The sequence below is a fragment of the Arvicola amphibius genome, chromosome X (genome assembly GCF_903992535.2).
Source record: "Arvicola amphibius chromosome X, mArvAmp1.2, whole genome shotgun sequence".
In the NCBI taxonomy this organism is placed as follows: domain Eukaryota; kingdom Metazoa; phylum Chordata; class Mammalia; order Rodentia; family Cricetidae; genus Arvicola; species Arvicola amphibius.
In genome coordinates this window covers 45,650,310-45,673,829 of record NC_052065.1, presented here as the reverse complement: position 1 = coordinate 45,673,829, position 23,520 = coordinate 45,650,310, and the positions used below count along the sequence as shown (strand labels likewise).

The 23,520-nt window shown below is 34.9% G+C and overlaps 1 protein-coding gene across 1 annotated transcript in view; it reads left to right on the top strand.

Moving 5' to 3' along the window:
* Positions 1-23,520, top strand: part of Il1rapl1 (interleukin 1 receptor accessory protein like 1) — a 655,686-nt gene that overhangs the window by 318,000 nt on the left and 314,166 nt on the right. The window contains 1 exon segment of the mRNA XM_038315713.1: positions 15,718-15,792. Within this exon segment, the coding sequence (XP_038171641.1) occupies positions 15,718-15,792 (75 nt within the window).

Below are 23,520 nucleotides of genomic sequence, written 5' to 3'. Positions count from 1 at the left end.
CTATGAACATAGTTGAGCACATGTTCATGTGGTATGAATGAGCTTCCTTTGGGTATATACCCAAAAGTGATATTGTAGAGTCTTAAGGTAGATTGTTTCCTAATTTTCTGAGAAATCACCAGACTGATTTCCAAAGAGGTGGTACAAGCTTGCATTCCCACCAGCTATGGAGGAGTCTTCCTCTTACCCCACATCCCCTCCAACATCAGTTGTCATCAGTGCTTTTGATCTTGGCCATTATGAATGATGCAAGATGGAATCTCAGAGTTGTTTTTATGTGCAGTTCTCTGAAGGCTAAGAATATTGAACAATTCCTTAGATGTCTTTTGAGCCATATGAAATTTGTCTGTTGAAAGTTCACTGTTTAGGTCTGTACCACATTTTTTTAATTGGATTGTTTGATGTTTTGATGTCTAATTTCTTTAGTTATTTGTTTATTTTGGAGATCAGTACTCTGTCTGATGTAGGGTTGGTGAAGATCTTTTCCCATTCTGTAGCCTACTTTTTTGTCTTATTAACTTTGTCCTTTGCTTTACAGAAGCTTCTCAGTTTCAAAAGGTTCGATTTAGTTGTTACTATCAGTGACTGTGCTACTGGGGTTATATTTAGGAAATGGTCTCCCATACCAATGCATTCAAGTGTACTTCCCACTTTCTCTTCTATAAGGTTCAGTGTGGCTGACTTTATGTTGAGGTCTTTGATCCATTGGGACTTGACTTTTTTGCATGGGGATAGATATGGATCTATTTGCATTCCTCTACATGATGACATCCAGTTATTCCAGCACCATTTGTTGAAGATGCTTTCCTTATTCCATTGTATAATTTTAGCTTCTTTGTCAAAAAACAGGTTTTCATAAGTGGGTAGATTTATACCCAGGTCTTAAATTTGATTCCATGGGTCAAGGTGTCTGTTTTATTCCAATACCAAGCTGTTTTATTTACTGTAGCTATATAATAGAACTTATGTCAAGGATGATGATGCTTCCAGAAGTTCCGTTGTTGTACTGCATTGTTTTGGATATCCTCGTTTTTTGTTTGTTTGTTTTTCCATATGAGGTTGAGTATTGTTCTTTCGAGGTCTATGAATAATTTTTCAAGGCAACTTATAAAAGGAAGCATTTAATGGGGAGTTTGTTTACAGTTTCAGAGGATTTGTCTATGATCATCATGATGGGAGCATAGCAGCAGGCAGGCAGAATGCTGGCGCAGTGGCTGATAGCTTACATCTGGATCTGTAGGCAGGAAAGAGAGAGATAGTGGGCCTGATGTGGGATTTTGAAATCTGACAGCTCACCCCTAGTGACACACCTCCTCCAAAAAGGCACCATCAACCGTTCCTTCTCAAACAGTTGTACTTACTTATGACTAAACATTCAAAAGTATGAATCTATGGAAGCCGCTTTCATTCAAACCAGCACAGCTAAGATGTGGCATATTCATTTAACTATGAGAGGTACATGAGACCTCATGTCAAAAACTGAAACAAAACAAAAATAATAAAGAAATATTGATATACTATATTTCTATATGTTCACATTTAAATGTGGAACAATCCCTCTATATTTATTAAACATTACAAAAATATGAAGAAATTTCTTTTTACAAACTTGACTCTAAATTTATGTTATAAATTTATAAATTATGTTATAAATCGTGTGGAAATAAGTAAATAAGAAATGTAGGTGTAGACACTATAAAGAATACTCAAAAAACTCAAATATAATGTAGTCTCAGATTGAGTTTTTCTCAAATAACTACTTTTGATGGATAATTTCAAGTAAAAGTGAGAACAGCTTGCAGAAAACACACCTTGTTCAGCTTTAGTAATTGTCAGTGCTTTATGTATGCTGTAGTTACTGGCTTTGCCTTTTTCTTCTCCTTTTCTTTCCTTTGAATGATTTGAGTGGCATTCAAAGCAGCTAAGAAGAAATGTGAAGTTTGTCCATGCATTACTTTAATGCTTAACATGACTAACATTTGTTGTCAAGTATCTCTTGGTATGTGCTGACAACAGAAGTCATCTAACAGAATTTGAGGCATAATAAAAATGGAATCATGTTTTGTTTGAAGGGTGCTTGATTCTATTGCTTATAGGTACATTATTTTCTTTTCTGTTCTTCTTACTGTTTTGTTGCTGGTTTGGGACTTATTTTTTTCAAGGAAGAAACACTGGGTTTATTATATAAATAGAACATCAACACATAACATTGAAGATTTAAAGAAAAAATATATCATGGGTTTAAAACTAAATGTTTATGTCTACATACTTTAGTGGTATATTCACAAAGTCAAGATCAAAATACCATTTGGTATAACCTTAAACTCTGTTAATGGAGAAATTCAGTTTTGTTCTATGATTGAGAGCCAGTGAAGAATTTTGGGTAGCTATTTTATTTTATGTTGTGTTTGTGTTTCTGGGCTATTGAGTTGTTGTTGTTTTTTTTTTTTTTTGGAGTCTTTTTTTGACTTTTTAAAAATTTTTAGTAGTAATTGTATTCTGATGGCTTGTAATCCACTTTCCTTTTATGAAACAATAAAAAAATTCAAAAAAAGGGAGTTGAATCCTCTTGAAATGATCCTTGGTAGGAGATTATTTGTTAAATATTTATTTATGTATTTTGGTATGTTTTGTGTGTATTGTATGACATGGGAGGGGGCACATGATATGGCATATATGTGGAGGTCAAAGGACAATTTCATGGAATGAAGTCTCTCCTGTCAACTTTATGTATATTCTGACCTTCAAACTTGAGTCATTGGGCAGTGTTTTTTCCTTCTGAGCTATATTGTGGGCTCCCTAAGTTATCTTCTTTTAAAATATTCTCAAGTGGTAACAGTTAGACAAATTATAGCAATGAATTAGATAGCAGTCTGAGAGTGCTCTATACAAGGAAGTTACAATGGTTCTGTTTTTGCAGCAACAAAGAATTGAAAAACTTGGCTTGTCTCTTCTACTTGATACAACAAGAAAAATACTAAGTTTTCTCTTGTAATATATTTCTTAGTAAGCAAGAATGATTAAGGATAATAATGGTTATATAGATGGGGGAAAAGATGTACATGGTGTGTTGTGAAAACTCCTTCACCTAATAGCCTTTAAGGCCCACATTGGGTGTGGCCTCATGTACTATAAATGCAGATGAAAAGCATACATAGCCCATTTTGTTGCTGGATTCGGTTCCAGTTCCCAGTTTATGCAGAGAACTGAGGATTGCTACTCTTACTGTGAGTTTATCCCCAAATAAAAACTGTTGTTTTACTCCATTCTGGGCTATTGTTGAACTCTTTGGTAAGACAACAAATTGGCCCCCAATGTGGTGCCTTGCCCAGACCTCTGTCAATCACTAAACACATTAAGTTCAATACTTTTTGTACATATGTTTACTGCTTGTAAATAAAATTTCTAGCCATTAAAATATAATAGTATTAAGAAATTATTTCTCTGCAATAATTTTATAGTATTTCAATAATTAAACATTTAAAAATAGTATAGCAAGTATTTCAGAAGATTTGGAACCTTGCATCACTCTGTATCTGAAGGCTTATTTGACGACTTGAGGAAGAACGTCTTGATTTTAGTTGCATGTGGGGAAGAGAGCTTGGCAGGGGTTATTGTTCTTCTGGGATTTCAAGATGGAAAAGTAGACTACTCATTCTTACCTCTTTTTATTAACTTAATTCATTCATTCATCCTACTTTTTCATATCTCCCCTGCACACTCGCCGTTCTTTTTTTTTTCACACTGAGCCTATGAAGGGTTTCATAGAATATTTGTGACTGTGGCTTACTCTGGTAACACAGGCTAAACTTTCATCTGCTTTGTGTTTTAAGTCTTTATGTTGTCGGAAGATTTCTACTTAACATAATTTTAATCTTTGGGTAATCTGGGCTTGAAAAATAGGTAATAATGACACTTTTATTGCAGTTATCACATGACATTATTTTAAATCTTAGAGATATTAAACACTGTTGAGAGGTCAGATTATACCTAGAGGAGTCCCTAAGTATTATAAGATATTTATCAATAATCTTTATCAAAAAAGACCTCCCACCAATTGTTGCAACCCTGCTTGAGAATATAGGGCCATACAAGTTAGTAGTAATACAGATTTTATGACTTGACTGGAAAACCAGGAAATGTAACTGTCTTTTGCAGAAATATAACTATAAATGCACCAGTTAAGTATTTATAAATTATAAATACTTATTGCACTAGGTTATACTGTGTTAATGTCTTATCATATTATGCCATGACAAGCAAAGAATTTTAAATGTTTTGATTCTTGTTGGTAACATAATGTCATTCATCTGATCTACAATTGACTTTCAATAACATTTCATAATAACTTTAAGTTAAAATTTTTTATTCCATGACAGTCCTTTAATAAAGAAAAAAATGATATATCATAAGAAGTTTGCATACTTTCTCATTGCTGCAGAAGATGCTTTCCTTTGGAGGACATAGAATTTCTTGGAATTAACTATTGTCCCAGGAAGCTAATTAGTAACCATTAGGTTTTTTCTTATCTATTGACAGAAATGAAAACAGTAATTGGCAAGCTCACCTTCTTGATTATAGCTCTTATATAAATCAGCATCCTTTTCCTGGGTTTCATCATAATTTCACTAGAAAATTATGCATTGTTTCCCTTTTCTCAGCATTTTTAACTTTAGCTTTGAGTACACACATCAATTTACTTTAAATACTTAAAATCAGGCATGCAATCAGTTAGAATTCATCCAAACTGCATTTATGCAAAATCTACAGTGGAGATTTTTTAAAGAATGAAATTATGACATTGAAACGCCTTATTTACTCTACATCTACCCATGATGTCTGCTATCACACGCCTTGGTTTTCTTTTTTTTTTTTACACTTATTTATTTATTTACTGCTCATTTTGTTGAAATTGGAGTTTAATGGGTATTTGAGTGAACTGTGAAATTTGCCATACTGCTGAGTGAGTCAAGGAGTGACATGCACAATAGAAGCTGAAGTTAAAGATGGAAATACATATGAAAAAATAGAGATTCAAATTGTTAACACTAACACCATTGTTGAATATATTTTCCTTTTATATTCTTGATAGATTCTTCTTTAAGAGAAATTAAAATAGTACTTTTAATTTCTTACCTGGATGTTTATTAGAATACTGTAAGGTGACTAAGCATCAATTCCATCACTCAAATAGTACTTCCTAATAAATGCTTTAAAGCAAAAAAAAAATGTAAGCTATACTATTCAGTTAAATATGTACTATATAACAAGGAAATAAGAGATACTTATCAATTTTCACATTGCTTAGGTAATTATGACTGATTGTTTTATTAAAAAATAACCTTTGTAGTCTACTTTTTATTACTGTGAATGGTAGCTGAATTAACAGAACTGCATCTTATAATAAATGAAAGTGACATTAGCTTGAAATAAGAAACTGAAAAGACTACTTTCTCAGATTTTAGGGACCATAATTGCTTACCCATGTGACTCAATTTCTGAAATAGAAAATATTGATAAAAAATTAAACTAGTTTACATAGATAACTTGACTGAACTCATTCATAAAATCCATTTCTTCAGAGCAGGAAAGATGGCTCAGTCCTTTTAAGAGCTCCCTGTGCAAGCATGAGGAACAGAGTTCAGATCCCAGCACCTACAAAAAAGCTGGCTGTGGCCCCACATATACCATTGCTCCACCACTGAGAGTCACAGAGAAAGGAAGAATTCCGAGACCTGTTGGCTGCCAGAATCACAGTAAAATAAAACAAAAACCCTCAACCTCCAGGTTCATGGAGAGGCCTAGTCTAAAAAGGAGCAAGACGAAGAGTGACAAAAGAGGAAACCCAGCACTCTTCTTTGGCTCCATGGGCATAGGCATGCACACTACACAACATGTACACATATACCCCATACACATGCATCATACACATAAAATTCTCTTGACATCTGTTTCTCATAAGCATGATTTATCAAACTATCTTTTAATATCATTAGATGACATGGTAGTCATGTAGTTGCTCAACCTCATAACTGGAAAATCCTTTTTGACTCATGAATACCATCTGTATCCCACAACTAATCCATCAGTAAATTGTCCATTGATATCTACCAAAAAAGTGTTTAAAGGGGAAAACATCTTACTGTAGTGATGAGCTGCGGGCAGGTCTGTTTTTCATCCCACTTGGCTCCCGCACGGCTAGCTTTACAAATAACAACACATAAATTGTATTCTTTTAAACACTGCCTGGCCCATTAGTTTCAGCCTCTTACTCACATCTTGACTAACCCAGATCGAATAATCAGTGTAACACCGTGAGTGGTGTCTTACCAGGAAAGATTCAGCATGTCTGACCTGGCGGCTGGCTTCATCGCGTCTGGCTCAGAGAGGAGAGGCATGGCATCTGACTAACTTCCCAGCATTCTGTTCTGTCTACTCCATCCACCTAAGGGCCAGCCTATCAAATGGGCCAAGGCAGTTTCTTTATTAACTAATGAAATCAACAGATAGATAGAAGACACACCTACATCATCTTACCATTTCTGCTACCACCATTATGAGCTCTTTGTGAACTGCTTCAATATTCTCCTATTTGCCTGCCAGCCTGCCTCCCCACTTTGTTCTTCCATATTCATTCACTTCAGTCCTGCTAGACGCGAATATCAAGATACCTGAAAGCTGTGGTACTTCAATGTTAACACAGTCACTCACCTTCACAAAAACCTCAAAAACATTCCTATAGTGTTTAGAATAAAAATGAATTCCTTTCTTTAAAAAAAAGAAGTCCTGCCTACATTGGTTCATGACTGTTTCTGAATCTTTTTTAAATCTGATTTTTAACATCTCTCAAATGTTCCATGTGTATTCCTGTCTTGTTCTCAGCTTGTCCCATACATAACTTATCTCCTCCTTTCTCAAAGCTCTGTCTCAAATGATCTTCACTCACAACAGTCTTTTCTGACTGTTCCCTAAAATAGCACCCATGCCAGTCTCTATCTTTTTATGTGTATCATTTTATGATATTTATTATCATGTGCATTTTATTACATATGTATTCATGTACATGTTTATTATATATCTTACTTTTTCAAAGATTTGTCCCCTGAAAAGAGGAATCTTGTCTGTCTCTGTCCTTGTAACTAGAATAGCTGTAAACAAAGAAAAGATGCTTAGGACAGACTTAAATAAGTGAATGACTGGATGTGTTTGTTTTATTTTCATTGTACATAAAACTTATCAAAATGAGCATAATATTAAGTATCAAATTTAGTCAGGTTGATTTGTTGTTTTTCCTTAGCACATGCATTTTGGTAAATACATTATTTATGACATTTGGTATGACGCAAATATTATTCTGTATGTGTAGTGCTCTTCCTGGACTTCAGTGCTCAATAGCTTTTCTATTCCTTTATCCTTGAGGCTTCTGAGGCTCCGTAGCTGGTGTGAGTCACCATCGTTATAATTTGTGAGGAAAAGGAGAAAATACATCAAATTCAGAGCATTAGAGACAAATGACAAACAAAGCATCCTTTCCCTACTAAATGAATTTCCCATGTAACATGTTGATATGTTCTTCCTTCCACCCTTTTTAATTCCATGGGCCATGGCACAGTGCATTCAGCTTTCATACAATCTGTGTCTTATTATTAGAAACTATTATTCAATGATTCCAGACCAAAGAAAACAGAGCTGAAATCCTACCAGATTTATTAAGAGTTCACACTCTATGGATGTGTAAATTCTCTTATCTGCTAAGAAAACTAACAGATGTTTGTCAATTTGTTTAGGTTTAAAAATAAGACATTAAAAAATTACCCATTGTAAAATGGAATCGGCGTAATTGCCTCAAATGTTCTTAATTGTCTTTGAATATTTTATTACCAGTTTTAGATGATGAACTTAAAATAAATTTCTAAAGAAACTAACCTAATACTAGACTTATCATAGCATGTCAAAAATATTCTCTTATTTTTAAGAATCTTTGTGAATAACTCTAAGCACAGCACCCCTCCCTCCAGCACCCCCTCCCTCTGTGTGTGTGTGTGTGCACGCATGTGTGTGTGCATGTATGCAAGTGTGTATGCATGTGTACACATGTGTGTGTATAAATGAGTGTGTATGCATGTATGAATGTGAAGTCCTGAGTTGAACATCATGTGACTTCCTCCATCACTTTCTACCTGATTTTCTGAGACACTGTTTTTCATTGAACCTGGAGCTTACTGTGAGCTCTAGAAATCCTCCTGTCACATCACATGTTATGAAGCTTTCCCAACACAACACTGTTGCATCTGGCTTTTCACATGGGTGCTGGTGATCCAAAGTAAAGTGCTTATACTTGTTCAGCTAGCGCTATACCCATTGAGCAATCTCCCATCATCTCTTTTATTTATAACTTAGTGTTTATTATTTTAGTCACTTGATAAACCTTCAACAAATTGAATTATGGGTATAAATACATGGGTTTTAATCTTGATTGGTGAAGAACTCCAACTTTTAATGTAATATTTGAATCTTTTTATATTCACAGTACATTGTGTGAATATTTAAAGCTACTCAAAATTTGTTTGTGGATTGAGTTCTTAAAGATAAATAATTTTCCCTGTATTGCAAAGTCTGTGTGAAGCATGAATAATTTAAATTCATAGTATAAGGCACTTTGAACCTTTAGTTAAATATTAAGTTTATTATTCAAAAAATAATATTTTTCTTATAGGGTTAAAAAGATTCTAAGTGCTATTGCCCAAATATTGATAGATACTATTAGAACATATTTATTTTGTATCCACTCTACATAGTTATTTTTTTTTGTTTTTTTGTTTTTCGAGACAGGGTTTCTCTGTGGCTTTGGAGCCTGTCCTGGAACTAGCTCTTGTAGACCAGGCTGGTCTCGAACTCACAGAGATCCGCCTGCCTCTGCCTCCCGAGTGCTGGGATTAAAGGCGTGCGCCACCACCGCCCGGCTTACATAGTTATTTAATCTATTATATTACTGAACCTTTGCATGAATCCATGAGAAAAGTGTATTTATATCACACTTTACATACAAGAACACTGAGTCCACAAATTATTAAATACATTAGCCAAGCAATAAGCAATACTAGGAATTATTATCTCCATGTGTGTGTGATCTTCCCTATTCTATCAAAACTTTTCTAGGAAACAAAGTAAAAAGGGAACTAATTAAAATACGTTATAGAGGGGCTGGAGAGATGGCTCAGAGGTTAAGAGCACTGACTGCTCTTCCAGGGGTCCTGAGTTCAATTCCCAGCAACCACATGGTGGCTCACAACCATCTATGATGAAATCTGGTGCCCTCTTCTGGTGTGCAGGCATACATGCAGACAGAATGCTATATACACAATAAATAAATAAGTCTAAAAAATACATTATATAAATTATTTAGGATTGATAAAGGACAAATTTTGTGATAGAATAAGTGTAACAATGCAAGAAATATTGAGTATGCTTGTTAACATTTGAAGGACTAGAGAGGGGATTGTTCAACAGAGAAAAGCATGTTTTATATTAGGTATGTTGCATATCCATGATCTGTAAGAACCTTAGAAAGAACCAAGAATCCTGGTTGTGTTCCTTAAGGAGAAAGAATCCATGTTTTTACTCCCCCATAACTCAAATGCAGAAGTGAACAAATCTTAAGGCACTGAATTGTCAGGCATGGTAGTACACACCCTTAATGCCAGAACTTTGGAGGCAGTGGCAGGTGAATCTCTATGAGTTCAAGGCCAGCATGGTCTATAGAGTGAATTTCTGGACAGCCTGTTACATAGATACAGGGCTGTTACATAGAGAAACCAGTCTCAAAAACAAACAAACAAACAAACACAACAACAGAACTCGGAATAGTTAAGGAAGAGTAATGACATAGGTGAGCAGCCAATTCTGTAGACATTTTTAGTTATTGACTTTTAGACGTTTCTCTAACTGGTGCTCAGCAAGCAAATGGAAAGACCTTAAAATTCTACTTTTTTTTTTAACAGAACCATCTGTCAACTGAGACGTGTTTGTAGGAGAAGGTTATCATTATTTTGATGACTTATTAGCATTAATGTTGTTGATATAATATTATAAAGAATAGCATGAAGGCCTGAAATAATTTTGTTGGTGGCTATAAAGCTCTATGTAATACATAGCTAATGAAAGTAATAGTTCTATTATAACTGTGCTTTAGGGAAATAAAATATGATTTAAAAATCACACTGTGTTTCATATCACTACTGTTGGGTATGAACTTGTTTTCCTGTGATTTAAGTTAATGGATGAGTTTTACATGTTTTTATATAAGTAAGTAAAAGAAAAGTGTTCACAGATACATTGTTATCTTCACAATCAAAATGACTTGCTCTTCCTAGTAAGTGCTTTCAGAACTAGACCATCTAGTTCTACCTTTGCAAATAGAGGAAAGAAATGCTTGTCTAGAATTCATTTTCACTGACTATTAGAACTCCTGCCTTTTTTCTAGTTCTGTCATCTCTCAACTTAATTAAACTAATATATGTATTAATCATCATAATATGCCAGAAACATAATATGCCAGAAAGGATCATTCTGTGAATGTTCTTCATTTGTGGAAAAGAATTTTGCTAGACTCAAAGTACTGGGAAACTGAGTTACACCCCAAACTTAGTGACCACCTCTTATTCACAGTCATGGTACTAGATGCCAGATCAGCAGTTTAACTATTGTGATAGTTGGAAAAGTTTCATTCAAATTTAGCAAAGAAAGTCAAATCCCAAGAGGAGTGTTTCAAATTGATATCCATCATAAAATAACATAACACCAAAATGTGATAATTTTAGATTATGACAGATTGCACTGGAACAGCTGTCTGCTTGATGTTGTAATGACTTAATTGCAAGTTTTCACTGTTTAGCAGATTGTACACACCTTGAGGGGAGACTTTCAAAGCGCACCGAACAAAATGTTAAGACAAAGAGATCTACTGAAGACTCTAGCTTCAAATCGCCTTGTTATTGGCAAAGGATTTGACTTTTTGCAACTCGGATTCCTGGCTTTTAGAACAAATGAATAGAATTAATTCAAGATGTTTTATTATTAAACTATAAATCAATGTGAGTTATAGTGAATCCTCTAAAATTCCAAACAATCAGTGTTTGGCAGATTATAATAGTATGCATACAAATATATGTACATATATATATATATATATATATATATATATATATCCATATATATATCGTGTTTGTGTAATTATGTATATTTAATTAGTCTGGTCAAAAATTTGCCTGGAATGACATAATGGCTATAATTAAAAACAAGAAAAAATGTTCATCAGACTATGAATAAGACAACTCTTTATACTCTGGTGATAAAAATGTAAAGTAACACAGCTACTATAAAAATAATTGGAGGTTGCTTAAGGAACTTCCATGTGATCCAGCTACACCATGTGCATCATATACTTATTTTTTGTTGTGGTATTATTATTCACAATACACAGGATATACAATCAGCATCGGTGTTCACAATAGAGAAATAGCTAAAGAAAATGTAGCATAAGCACAGTGGATCAAAATCATGAAATAGTGTTACTTTGAAGAAAATACACGGTTCTGGAAAATATAACAATAGATGAGATTGTCCAGCTACAGGAAAAAAAATGTGTATTCTGTCACATGTAAGAAAAATGAAACAGATAAACAACAGGAAACAGGACATTAACTGAAAATAGAAGGCGAGTATTTAGAGAAGGGTAAGAAGATGGAAAGGGGGTGAGACAAAGAAAGATGGGATTAGGGAGAGTACATAGAAGCAAAGCATAATATGTGCTTTTATGGCAATGCCACAGCCAAATTCATTAATTTGTAAAAATTAATATGATTCAATAAGTATAGCAAAAAGTAAAAGTGAATTATTGATAAATAAGAACTAAGCTTGACTCTAGAAGTGTTCCCAGGTGTCCATGGAGATGTCCCCAGCTAGTTCCTTGGGCAGCTGAGGAGAGGGAGCCTGAAATGGCCCTTTCCTATAGCCATACTGATGAATATCTTGCATATCACCATAGAAACTTCATCTGGCGATAGATGGAGATAGAGACAGAGACCTACATTGGAACAGTGAACTGAGCTCCCAAGGTCCAAATGAGGAGCAGAAGGAGAGAGAACATAAGCAAGGAAGTCAGTACTGCAAGGGGTGTGCCCACCCACTGAGACGGTGGAGTTGATCTAATGGGAGCTCACCAATGCTAGCTGGACTGTGACTGATGGAGCATGTGATCAAACCGGACTCTCTGAACATGGCGGGTTTTGATCCTACTGCATGTACTGGCTTTGTGGTAGCCTAGTCTGTTTGGATGCTCACCTTCCTAGACCTGGATTTGGGGGGGGGGGGACCTTGGACTTCCCACAGGGCAGGGAACACTGAATGTTCTTTGGATAGGAGAGGGAGAGGGGGATAGGGGAAGGGGAGGGAAATGGGAGGAGCGGAGGAGGTGGAAATTTTTAATAAAGATAAATAAACAAACAAACAAACTAGGTATGGCGGTGAGCATATGAAATTTCAATACAAAAAAAGTCTGCCCTATATAGGAAGATGAACACTGCGGAAATCATTTGAGTTATTAATGTGACTTTAACATTAAAAATAGACTCAATAAACAGAATTCTCTGTAAATCCAACACCCTGTGATTCTATAAAGAATTTATTTGTTAACTTAGACTTTGTCACACTTCAAAATGTGAAAAGTCAAGTTTCTAACATTATGCCAAAGAGGCAGAGAGGCTAAGGTAAAGAACCACAGAGCATTTTGTATTTCTGAATACATATGATACATATAGATTTCAGTTTCTTTCTCTAAAGATCTCACCCTCTTATCACAGACTAGTGTGGGATGTGTTTGTACAAGGAACATTTTTCTCAGTTGCTTTTAAATTAAACTGTCACATTATCTACTGCTAACTACACAGTCACAAGACTTATTTATTAACTAAGTAAATTTACTAAACAAACTGTTTTAATATTTGTGTATAATGTACATTATTTTGAGAAATGATCATGTAATGTTGAAAATCACTGAAAAGCTGTCTCTGAAAGTAGGGTTGCTTTCCTCCCACATCAAACCCAAATGTGGTTGTCACAGTGTGTCCTTCAAGACCCCTGTCTTGGTAAGGGCGGTTTCCTTTCCCCAACATAGGCAAAAAGTACAAAACAGCCCACATATAAAATACTGTGTCCTTGAGAACAGCTAGAAATTACTAGTTAGAGATGTTACTGTCATATTCCACCATACAAAAGTGCCTGTAGTAGGAAAGAAAAGCCTGTAGGTCAGTCGTGAGTGTTTTGCCATGGGATGCTCAGTCACAGAGAGACAGTTCTGTTAGAAAGTTCCTCTTGCCTCAGCTACCCCAGGTGGGTTCTGCTGGACATTGTGAGTACCAAATTAATGATATCATCTTTATCTGTGTCCTTTTACTCAGAAACCTCATATGAGGGCATATTTTGCTCTGCCCAAGATTCTATTGAGAACTCCAGGTTAAAAGGGATCTCTTTGTAATTTCAAGAGATACGTATATATCTCTCATTTGATAACATCACCTTTTTATGTTATTTGTTCTTTTACTTGAAAACCTCACCTGAGAGGAATCAGCTTTGTTCAAGACTCTTTATTTGGAACTCCAACTGACAATATTAAGGGAGCTTCATCATTTAGTTTATACTGGATATTTTGAGTACCCAAGTTTATGAAGTTTTACTACTTATCTAGTATTTATTTTTATTATTTTTAATTGTGTGGGGGTATACACATGGATGTAGTTTTCCAAGGAGGCTGAAGTCCTCAGAGTAGTTGGAGCTGAAGTCACACATTATTGTGATCATCCTGAAGATCAGGTCCTCTAGAAGAGAAGTAACTATCTCTCTAGATCCTTGTCTTATCTGGATATCTATGTATCATTTATTCATCTCTACTTATTCTTCTTTTTCTTTGGCTAACTCTAGACTCAAAAACCTCCCTCATTCAAAACCAAAAGAATAGCTACCATAATTCATTTCTCAGGACCATATAGATCACACAAGCTTTTTTTTAAGTTCACTATAATCATTTGATAGAAGAGTCTAAGTAACGTGACATATTTGTCGATTAATGACATATCTTTCCAAAATTCAATGAATAAACAGATTATTTAGGTGACAAAAAATTAAGTATGTTAAGAAAATTTTAGACATGAAATAAAAACTTAAAAGTTAACCAGAGAAATTTCATAACTTTGAGAATTTTAATGTGTTGTTTCATTCTATTAACTAAACCTTCTTTACACCTTTCTTTCCAAAACCTAAAGAGTAATATAGGTGAATAAATACTGTGCTCAATTAGTTATTAATAGAAGGATTCAAAATCATGTATGAAGTTAGTTTCCCAAATATAAACTTTGGTAACATCTCTTTCTCTGACTTAGTGTGCATCATACTTTTGCAGTAATTTATTTTTGTTAAAAGGAGATGGAGGCAAGCTGCTAAAACAGCCTAAATTCTTCAATCCTCTGCTGAAAAGTACATGTAGCCAAGTCCTGGCTGCTCTACCTAGATGAGCTTTCCAGTTATCAACCAAGCTGGCATGTGTTCCTGGCAAATAAGAAAGAAGTCCTGGAAGCAAAAACATTTAGTTCAGCAACCATTAATTGATCATTTCTGTACTTGCTACAAAGTACAAGTTGCAGTGACCGGTTTCAACGAACCTGGGCAATTCAATCAGACAGGAGTAGGGGCAGGCTTCAGGAAGAACTCTTTGTTACAGTCCAGAGAATCTCGTTTAGCTGCGAATGAAGTATCCAGAGGGAAGCGTCTTTCCGTAGAGAGCTTTCACAGCAAACTGATTTATTGGCTGATAGTTGAAATTGACAAGAGCACAGAAAGAAAATGTGTAGAATCTTAAATTTAAAGAGAATGCCATGTAAATTAGCAACAAATGCCACAAAATGTAATGGATAGTAATAGTAAAGCTTTTTGTCAAGAGAAAAATACGGGTTAAGAGAATATGCTCTGTGTGGGAGTTCATTTTTTCTGCTAACAATAATTTAGTGCCACATTGTCTCCTCATTAGATAATATACTAGTAGGAAATCGTTACTAAGTTATGTATTTTTTTTTTTTTTTAGTTTTTTGAGACAGGGTTTCTCTGCAGCTTTAGAGCCTGTCCTGGAGCTAGCTCTTGTAGACCAAGCTGGTCTCGAACTCACAGAGATCCGCCTGCCTCTGCCTCCCGAGTGCTGGGATTAAAGGCATGTGCCACCACCATCCGGCTTAAGTTATGTATTTTTAAGCAAAGTGATCAACATATTTAAAATAAGAATGGAGTTAACAAGAATTATATCATTCTATGCTGGAAAACTATAGTACATTTCATATATAATATATACCTTTCACACAGTACAAAATTTAAAACACTCCTTCAAAACTAAAGGCAAAGTAAAATTGAGGAAACCTGGTCATAAATTCCAAAGGACTGACCAATTCTGATTCTGTAACTCACAATATAACGATCAACGTGTTTTATTTCACACTTGTACAATCTAATAACTTTTTGATTTGCTTGAGGTTACTACCTGAAAGTTTAAAGCCATTACTTTGTAGAGTGCTTTGACATTACGTTAAAAAATTTTGGGAAAATTAACTATGTTATTTCCTTTAGTCCATACAGCATAACTGTAAGTCTTTATATTATTATTTTTTTGTTTTTCAGCTCCTCTGACTGATAAGCCACCTAAGCTTCTGTATCCTGTGGAAAGTAAACTAACAGTTCAGGAGACTCAACTAGGTGAGTAATTCAGTTCTGCTTAATATGACTTTCTCCAATACATTTTGATAGCTAAATAAGTCTGAGTCATAATATTAGGCATGTTATACTCAAAACTGCAAAGGCCAATCTCTGCAATACTTTCTTTGTAACCAAACCATGCATATAATATTTAAATGGTTATTGGGAAGGAGATAGATAAGCTTAAGATTTTAATAGTATTCTTATAGCATATTGTAACCTCAGGTTGCAGTGGTTGCATTGGTTTTTAAATAGACAGTATGGAGCCATGTGATCTATAATTCTACATAATGAATTAAAATACAATTTTTGAAATTGATAAAAAGGTTCAAGTTCACTAAAATAAAAGTCAATATTATAATAAAAACATGTGCTAAAAATTTCATCCAAGTAAAAGAGACACATCTGTGGGAGAGTATTTGCTTGGTATTACAGGGCCTGAGATTTGAGCCCTAGTACTGAATATTATTGCAATTTTTTAAGTATAATGCTGAGTTCTCAAGAGTGGTCATGTTTATATATACATTGTGATAAGTTCTGCAGACATGTATTTCTAAGAAATTGGGTAAAACTTGCAACATATTGGGTCAAGAATAAAGGAGCTTATGATAGTAGTTAGATGTAATGAATATACCATAAGAAAATTATAATATGTTAATTAAGTTTTTCATAACGTATTACCAAAATTTGAGTAAGTTGCCTTTGATAAAGAAACTAGTAGATTTATACATGAGATCATGGACACAATACACATAAACATGAAACTGTACATAAACAGGAATTATATCAAATTTATATTGGAAGAAGTATAAGATTTTTGCCTAAATTGGGTACACAAACAAGGAAATTGTGAATCAGTTTTAGAAACAAAGATAAAATGTAATGATCTTTACTCATAACATAAGCATATTGTTTCAAATCTCCTCTTAATTAGAATGTACATAATGTATTATTTTCCTTGCATTTTTATTTTATTTCAAATGTGCAATGAAGAGAAATAGGTCAACAGACAGAAAAAAACTTCTGTAGAAATGTATTCGTTTTTAGTGATTAAGAAAAAAAGATTTCAAACGTATATTTCAATTGTATATTCATGTACTTAAGGAACTCCTTACATAAATCATTAAAGAACAAAAATGCACTTAATTTTTACAACTAGAAATAATCTATTGTCCATTTAGTTATTAATTCTTAACTGTAAATTTGGGGAAAATTCTGAGTAAGGTGACCCAGACCCAGAAAGATGAATATGGTATGCACTCACTCATAAGTGAATACTAGCTATAAGCATAGGATATTGAGCCTATAGTTCTGAATCCTAGAGAAGCTAAGTAACAAGGTGAATCATAAGAGAAACATATAAATCCACCTGGAAAGGGGAAATAGACAAGATCTACTGACAAAATTAAGAACATGAGGGTGGGAGGAAAAGGGAAAGTGGAAGGGGAAGATGAGAGGAGAAGGGGAGGGATGAGGAGAACTTGAGGGGATGGGATAGTCAAGATAGAAGAAGGACAGAGAGGGAGAGCAATAAACGTTCTATCTTGATTGAGAGAGTCATTATGGGGCTAATGAGAAACCTGCCACTAGAGAAATTTCCAGGAATACACAAGAATGGCCCCAGATAAGACCCTAAGCAATAGAGAAGAGGATACCTGAAGTAGCCTTGCCTTGTAGTCAGACTGATGAATATCTTAAATGTCAGCATAGACCCTTCATCCAGTAACTGATGGAAGTAGAGGCAGAGACCTGCAGTGGAGCACTGAGCTGAGCTCCTGGAGTCCAGCTGAAGAGTGGGAGGAGTGAGAAGATGGTCTTTGCCTTTTACCTTTCATAAATGGAATAATTTGTAAAGTTGGTTTTAGTATTTTTTTCCTGGAAAACAATCATAAAGACTAAGCAACCACATCACAGGGAGATGAAAAGGTCCCATGTTATTTGGAGTGTTTCCTATGCACTCATTTGAAGAAACACGGAGATGCCTTTTCACAAAGCACTAACTCCCTTATTAACATTGGTCAAAAAAAGTCAGATTTCTTTAACCAATTGAATTTAAGGCATCAATCTGGAATTTTGATTATTTTATACAATATTTCTGTAATATTTCCTAATTCCTATTTTTAGCACATAAGATAAATAATTCATTAAATGGATAAATGTAGCCTAAATATATGTCTCTTTTGGTAACAGTCTATTTGAACGAACAATCCACCTATTGCTGTTAATGGTTGAATAGTGGATCCAAAAAAGAAACAGGTGTTGCATGCCTGAAATTTTATCACTGTAGAGGTATTAGCAAAAGAATTGCAAATTCCAGATGTGCCTGGGATACCTAGTACTGCCCACACCATCTTTGGCTACTTAGTAAGTCTTTGTCTGAAAGAAAAAGAAGTGAAAATTGAAAAAGTATTAATAAAAGATTCCAGGCACCTAGAAATACCAGGTTTTACAATTTTGACTTTGACTTATCATTTGTATAAAGACTTCAATTTTGTCTTTCTTGGATAAGGAAAGCTAGCAATTCCAACAGTCTGAATATATGGCCTTCAAATAATAAGAAAGGTGTCTCAGTGAAAAGTCATTGAGTGGTTTTCAGAGCTGAGTAGCTTACATCAGTGATAAAGTATCTGTACAAGAGTCATCCTGCATCTTAAAAAAAAAAAGCTCAGGAATCTTCCAGGGCCAATATCACTGGCCATGATTTCAGGGCCCTATCTCAAACTGTATAATGAAAGCTAATTCAGTCTCATGTCAATGGTTAAGAATCTTATAATAAAACTCTTGACTGTTTTATTAGAAAACACATATGGAACTATACAAAGCTGGGCTGTTACATATCTGATCACCTAATTTTAATATTCTAGTTGAACCAAATATATATCTAATCAACTCTGGTAACTCTAAATATCTGGCTTTTCCCTACAAATAATAGTATGCTTAATAATAAGTCTGAGCTGGAAGATAGCACAGTGTGTAAGAGCACTTGCTGAGCACGCATATGATCTGAGTAGAAGTCCTCCACACCCACAGAAGAAGCCGGGGTGGATACCATCAGTTTTGTACACGGGGTAGGGGATGGAGACTAGAGAGTCACTGAGCCTTTCTGGAAGCCAGCTGAGAGCCAGGTTCAGTGAAAGATCGTGTCTCGGTGGAACAAGGTGAAGCGTGATAAAGCAGGACATTGACATTCCTTTCTGGCCTCTGCACAAGATCACATTTGCACTACAACTGCACACATTTGTGTGCACACGACACATACGAACTCTCCTCTCTCCTTCTGCCACCCTCTCTCTCTCACACACACACAATAATAATAAGAAAAACTACAGCTATTCAATTCATAGGTTTGCCTTTCATCTCCACATTCACTTGGCATGTCCTGCTTTCCTTTTATGTGTTCTCTGTGTCCTGTCCTAAGCCTTTATCTTTTCAAATAAGAAATGTCTGGTATTGATTATTAAGATTGTTCCACTGTAGAAAACAAAAGGCATTAAAACCCAAAGTACTTAGAGAAAAAGTAATGCAATGTTAAGTAAATACACATAAAATACATAACATGACAGGTTTGAATTGAGATTAATAAATGATGACAACCTGGAATTTCTACTTCATGTAGCATCTGCACGCTATTTCTAAATGTTAAAGAAAAATCATGTCTCTTTTAAATAACTCAGACATCAACAAATATATGGACAGAGAATTATTGGGCAAAAGGCCCAGAAGATACAGTGTTGACTCTGAAAGTCAAACCAGGAAAAAAAAAAACCAACATAGTCCCTTCAGACTGTTGCAGTCCAAGGAATCAAAAAGACAGGTATAATTGACTTGTTGAGCTTGAGCCCTGTCATTTAGAAATCCATCTGCCTGTATGGCCAAGAACACTCTCTAGATGAACCCAGAGTAAAGGATAGCATATTCTATTGTTACCAGAGATTCAAATGAGTATAAATCCAAATTACCTTTGACATAGTATGGTGCATCTTATTTACAACTCCAATTTGGCAACTACGAAAGGTCTACAGCTCCAATACTTCTAAAAGACAATGTGATGAGAAGCCTGCACTGAAAATCATCAACAGATGTGCTCTGATTTATATTTAATAACTTATTCTCATATGTTATCTTGTTAAGAAGCAAATCTCTTTGCTTTTGCTTATGAAACCAGGTTTTTCCAGGTGTTAATATCTAAAGGAAAGCAATTGATATAAAAGCTCAGATTTGTAAATAAATCTTAGAAAATGAACACATATACTATATATCTGTATTTATATATCATATAGCTGTATATACGTTTACTTAACTGAACTGTAGGCTAAATTTTTTTTTTTGGCTTTTTGAGACAGGGTTTCCCTGTAGTTTCTAGAGCCTGTCCTGGAACTAGCTCTTGTAGACCAGGCTGGCCTCGAACTCAGAGATCCGCCTGCCTCTGCCTCCCGAGTGCTGGGATTAAAGGCGTGCGCCACCACTGCCCGGCTGTAGGCTAATTTTTTAACACCATGCTAGAAATTGGTCGGTCCTACTTGCCTGCTTTCACCATACTATAGAGCACAAATTTTTAAATTTTAAGGAAATTCAATGAAAAGTGATCAAAACTTTTATGACAGATTGCAGTCAATATATTTATAGGAAAGATTCCTTGTAATGGAAGTTACATATTACTAAATGGGTTTTTAATATACATAATTTTTTTACCTTTATTGCTGTGATTTGTATGGTGTAGAATATATTAAATGTATGTGGCATGTTGTTGGGAGAAGGCTGCTTGTTGGTACTCAACTGCCTAGCTAGCTTAGACCTGAAATAATCACACAGAAACTGTATGAATTAAATCACTTCTTGGCCCATTAGCTCTACCTTCTTATTGGCTAACTTTTACAAATTAATTTAACCCATTTTTATGAATCTGTATATCACCATGTGGCAGTGGCTTACCAGCAAAGTTTCGGCAGGGCTGACTCTGGTGGTGGTTCCATGGCTTCTCTCTGAATCTGTTCTTCTTTCTTCCAGCATACAGCCTAGCTTTCCCCACCTAGTTCTGTTCTATCAATAGGCCAATCCAGTTTTTTTATTCATTAATGGTAATCACAGTACACAGAGGGAAAATTCCACATCAGCATATGAAATGTATTTATTAAAAAACACATATCTGAGTTTTAATTGCAATAAAACACTATAGATAATTATCTTATGGAGTGAAAATTAGTTTGAAATAGGTTTCTTAGGCCTGTGTATATAGCTGTTATTTTCTTGAAACAAAGCATCTAGTTTTTACATAGTTACTACTTTACTAAACTGAACATGAGAATCTAGGATTGGGAAACATTTTATATCAATACCTCAAAAAATATTAAACCAAGTATTGAATTGGATGTTCATATGTGAAAGTAGGTTAGAATACTGTTCAATTTTTTTAAAAAAAAAATATTGTACTGCTAGAGTATGAAAGTGGCGATGTTCCTTCCCGCAGATAGGAACACTAGCTGGGTTTTTGCTTTGCTTTCTCTGGAGTGAAAAATAATAGCATCCATATTTTAAGTCTTTATAAAAATATTATTTTCGCTGTTAACAAAAACATCTATATTAGCCTAACTTTAGTTTCTCAAATAAACTTTGTTAGACATAAAAGCAAACTTTTCACTTTAGTTCGTCTGGTTTTTGTGTTTGTTTTCTGTTTTGATTTTAGAGACAGGGTTTCTCTGTGTAACTTAGGAACCTGCCATAGAACTCGCTCTGCTGGTTTCTTAATCATAGCTTCAGCTGACCCAAACCACAAATTCTTAATTCAAAGTGCTTAATGGGCCTGATAGTCTTTACCTCCATCTGAAACTTCACAAGCCAGGATTCCATCATCTACAGAGCTCTCAATACTCTTATATTCTACAGAATATCCCACTGAGCTCTGAGTACTCAACAGTCTTTCCAGCCCAAAGTTCAAATACCACTATCATCATCCAAAAAAAAAAAATGACACGGTCAGGTCTGTAATATGGTCAGGTCTGTGACAGCAATACCTCAAATCTGTGTTATTTATTTATTTATTTATTTATTTATTGTTCTTAGGAGTTCTAGTGCTGTGATAAAAAAACATGACCAACAAACAAAAAATGGGAAATAAAAGGTTAATTTCTTCTTATAAGTCTTAAGTCACACTCATCAATGGAAAATCACAACAGAAATTCAGGGTAGGAAACTGGAGGTGGGAAGGGAAGCAGGGCCTTTGGAGGAATGATGCTTACTGGCTTTTTTTTTCATTGCTTGCTCCTCCTGGCTTGCTCAGCCTCCTTTGCTTATAGTATCTAGAATCAACACTAGAGTATCACCGACCACAGTAAATTTGGGAAGATCCTGGGAGAAACTTTAGGGCCATATGAGAGATGGATATAACTAAGATACATTGCATACATGTATGAAATTTTCAGAGAATTAATACAAATTGTAAAATATAGATACTATAATAATAGTGCCACTTTAGAATCATTGTGGGTACTTATTCAGATAGCAAAACAAAGGATTAGTCCATATCTCCTGGCATGTATTAAGTCATTAGTGTTTAGTTTTAGGAGTAGAAGGGTTTTCATGCAATGAATAGAGTTCTGAACACCAGTGTTTGTTTGATCATGCTTATATTCTTCCTAGAATGCAATACTATAGCAACATGTATAAGGTTTATTGTAGGAGGGATAATAGTTTGGAAAATTAGGTTCCATCTCCCCATAAGAACTCACATGCATATTAATCTTTATACTTTAATACGCCTATGAATTTAGTTTTGATTTCATACTTCTCAATCATCACATCTGTCAAAATGTGTTAACAAAAAGTAAGTACATAAGTACATAAGCTATAAAAGAATAACATGCTCCCTAGTCTTATTTTAAAGAGAGAGAGAGTTTAATAGACACTGTACAATGAAAATTTGTAAATGCCAACAGGATGAAAATGAAATAATTTTTATCAACAATTTTAATTTTTTAAAAAGAAAACAAACTATCTTTTTTCATTGTACATACCAATCACCATTCCCACTTCCTCCCCTCTTCCCATTCCTTCCACTTTCCCCTCTTCCCCCCATCCATTCCTTAGAGGCACATTGCTTTGAGGAAGGCCCAAGGCCCTCCCCACTATATCTAGGCTGAGCAAAGTATCCATCCAAAAGAGAATGGGGTAAGAAAATATCAAGGGGATATACATATGTTTTTCTTAGCGTTACCTTCTTAATTAGCTTCTCTAGGGTCATGGACTATAGGCTCGTTATCTTTGTTATGCAACTAGTATGTGCTTATGAGTGAATATATGCCATGTTCATCTTTCTGGGTCTGTCTTACCTCACTTAGAATGTTTTCTTTCTATTTCCATCATTTGCATGAAAATTTCAAAATGTCACTGTTTGTTTTTTGTTTTTGTTTTTTTTTAACCTCTGAGCAGTACTCCATTGTGTAAATGTACCACATTTTGTTTATCCATTCTTCAGTTGAGGGGCATCTAGGCTGTTTCCAAGCTCTTGCTATTACAAATAATGCTGCTATGAACATAGTTGAACACATGTTCTTGTAGTATGATTTAGCCTCCTTTGGGTATTTGCCCAAGAGTGATATTGCTCAGTCCTGAGGTAGGTTGGTTCCCAATTTTCTGAGAAACCACCACACTGATTTCCATGGTGGTTGTACAAGTTTGCATTCCCACCATCAATGGAGGAGTGTTCCCGTTACTCCACATCCTCTCCAGGAT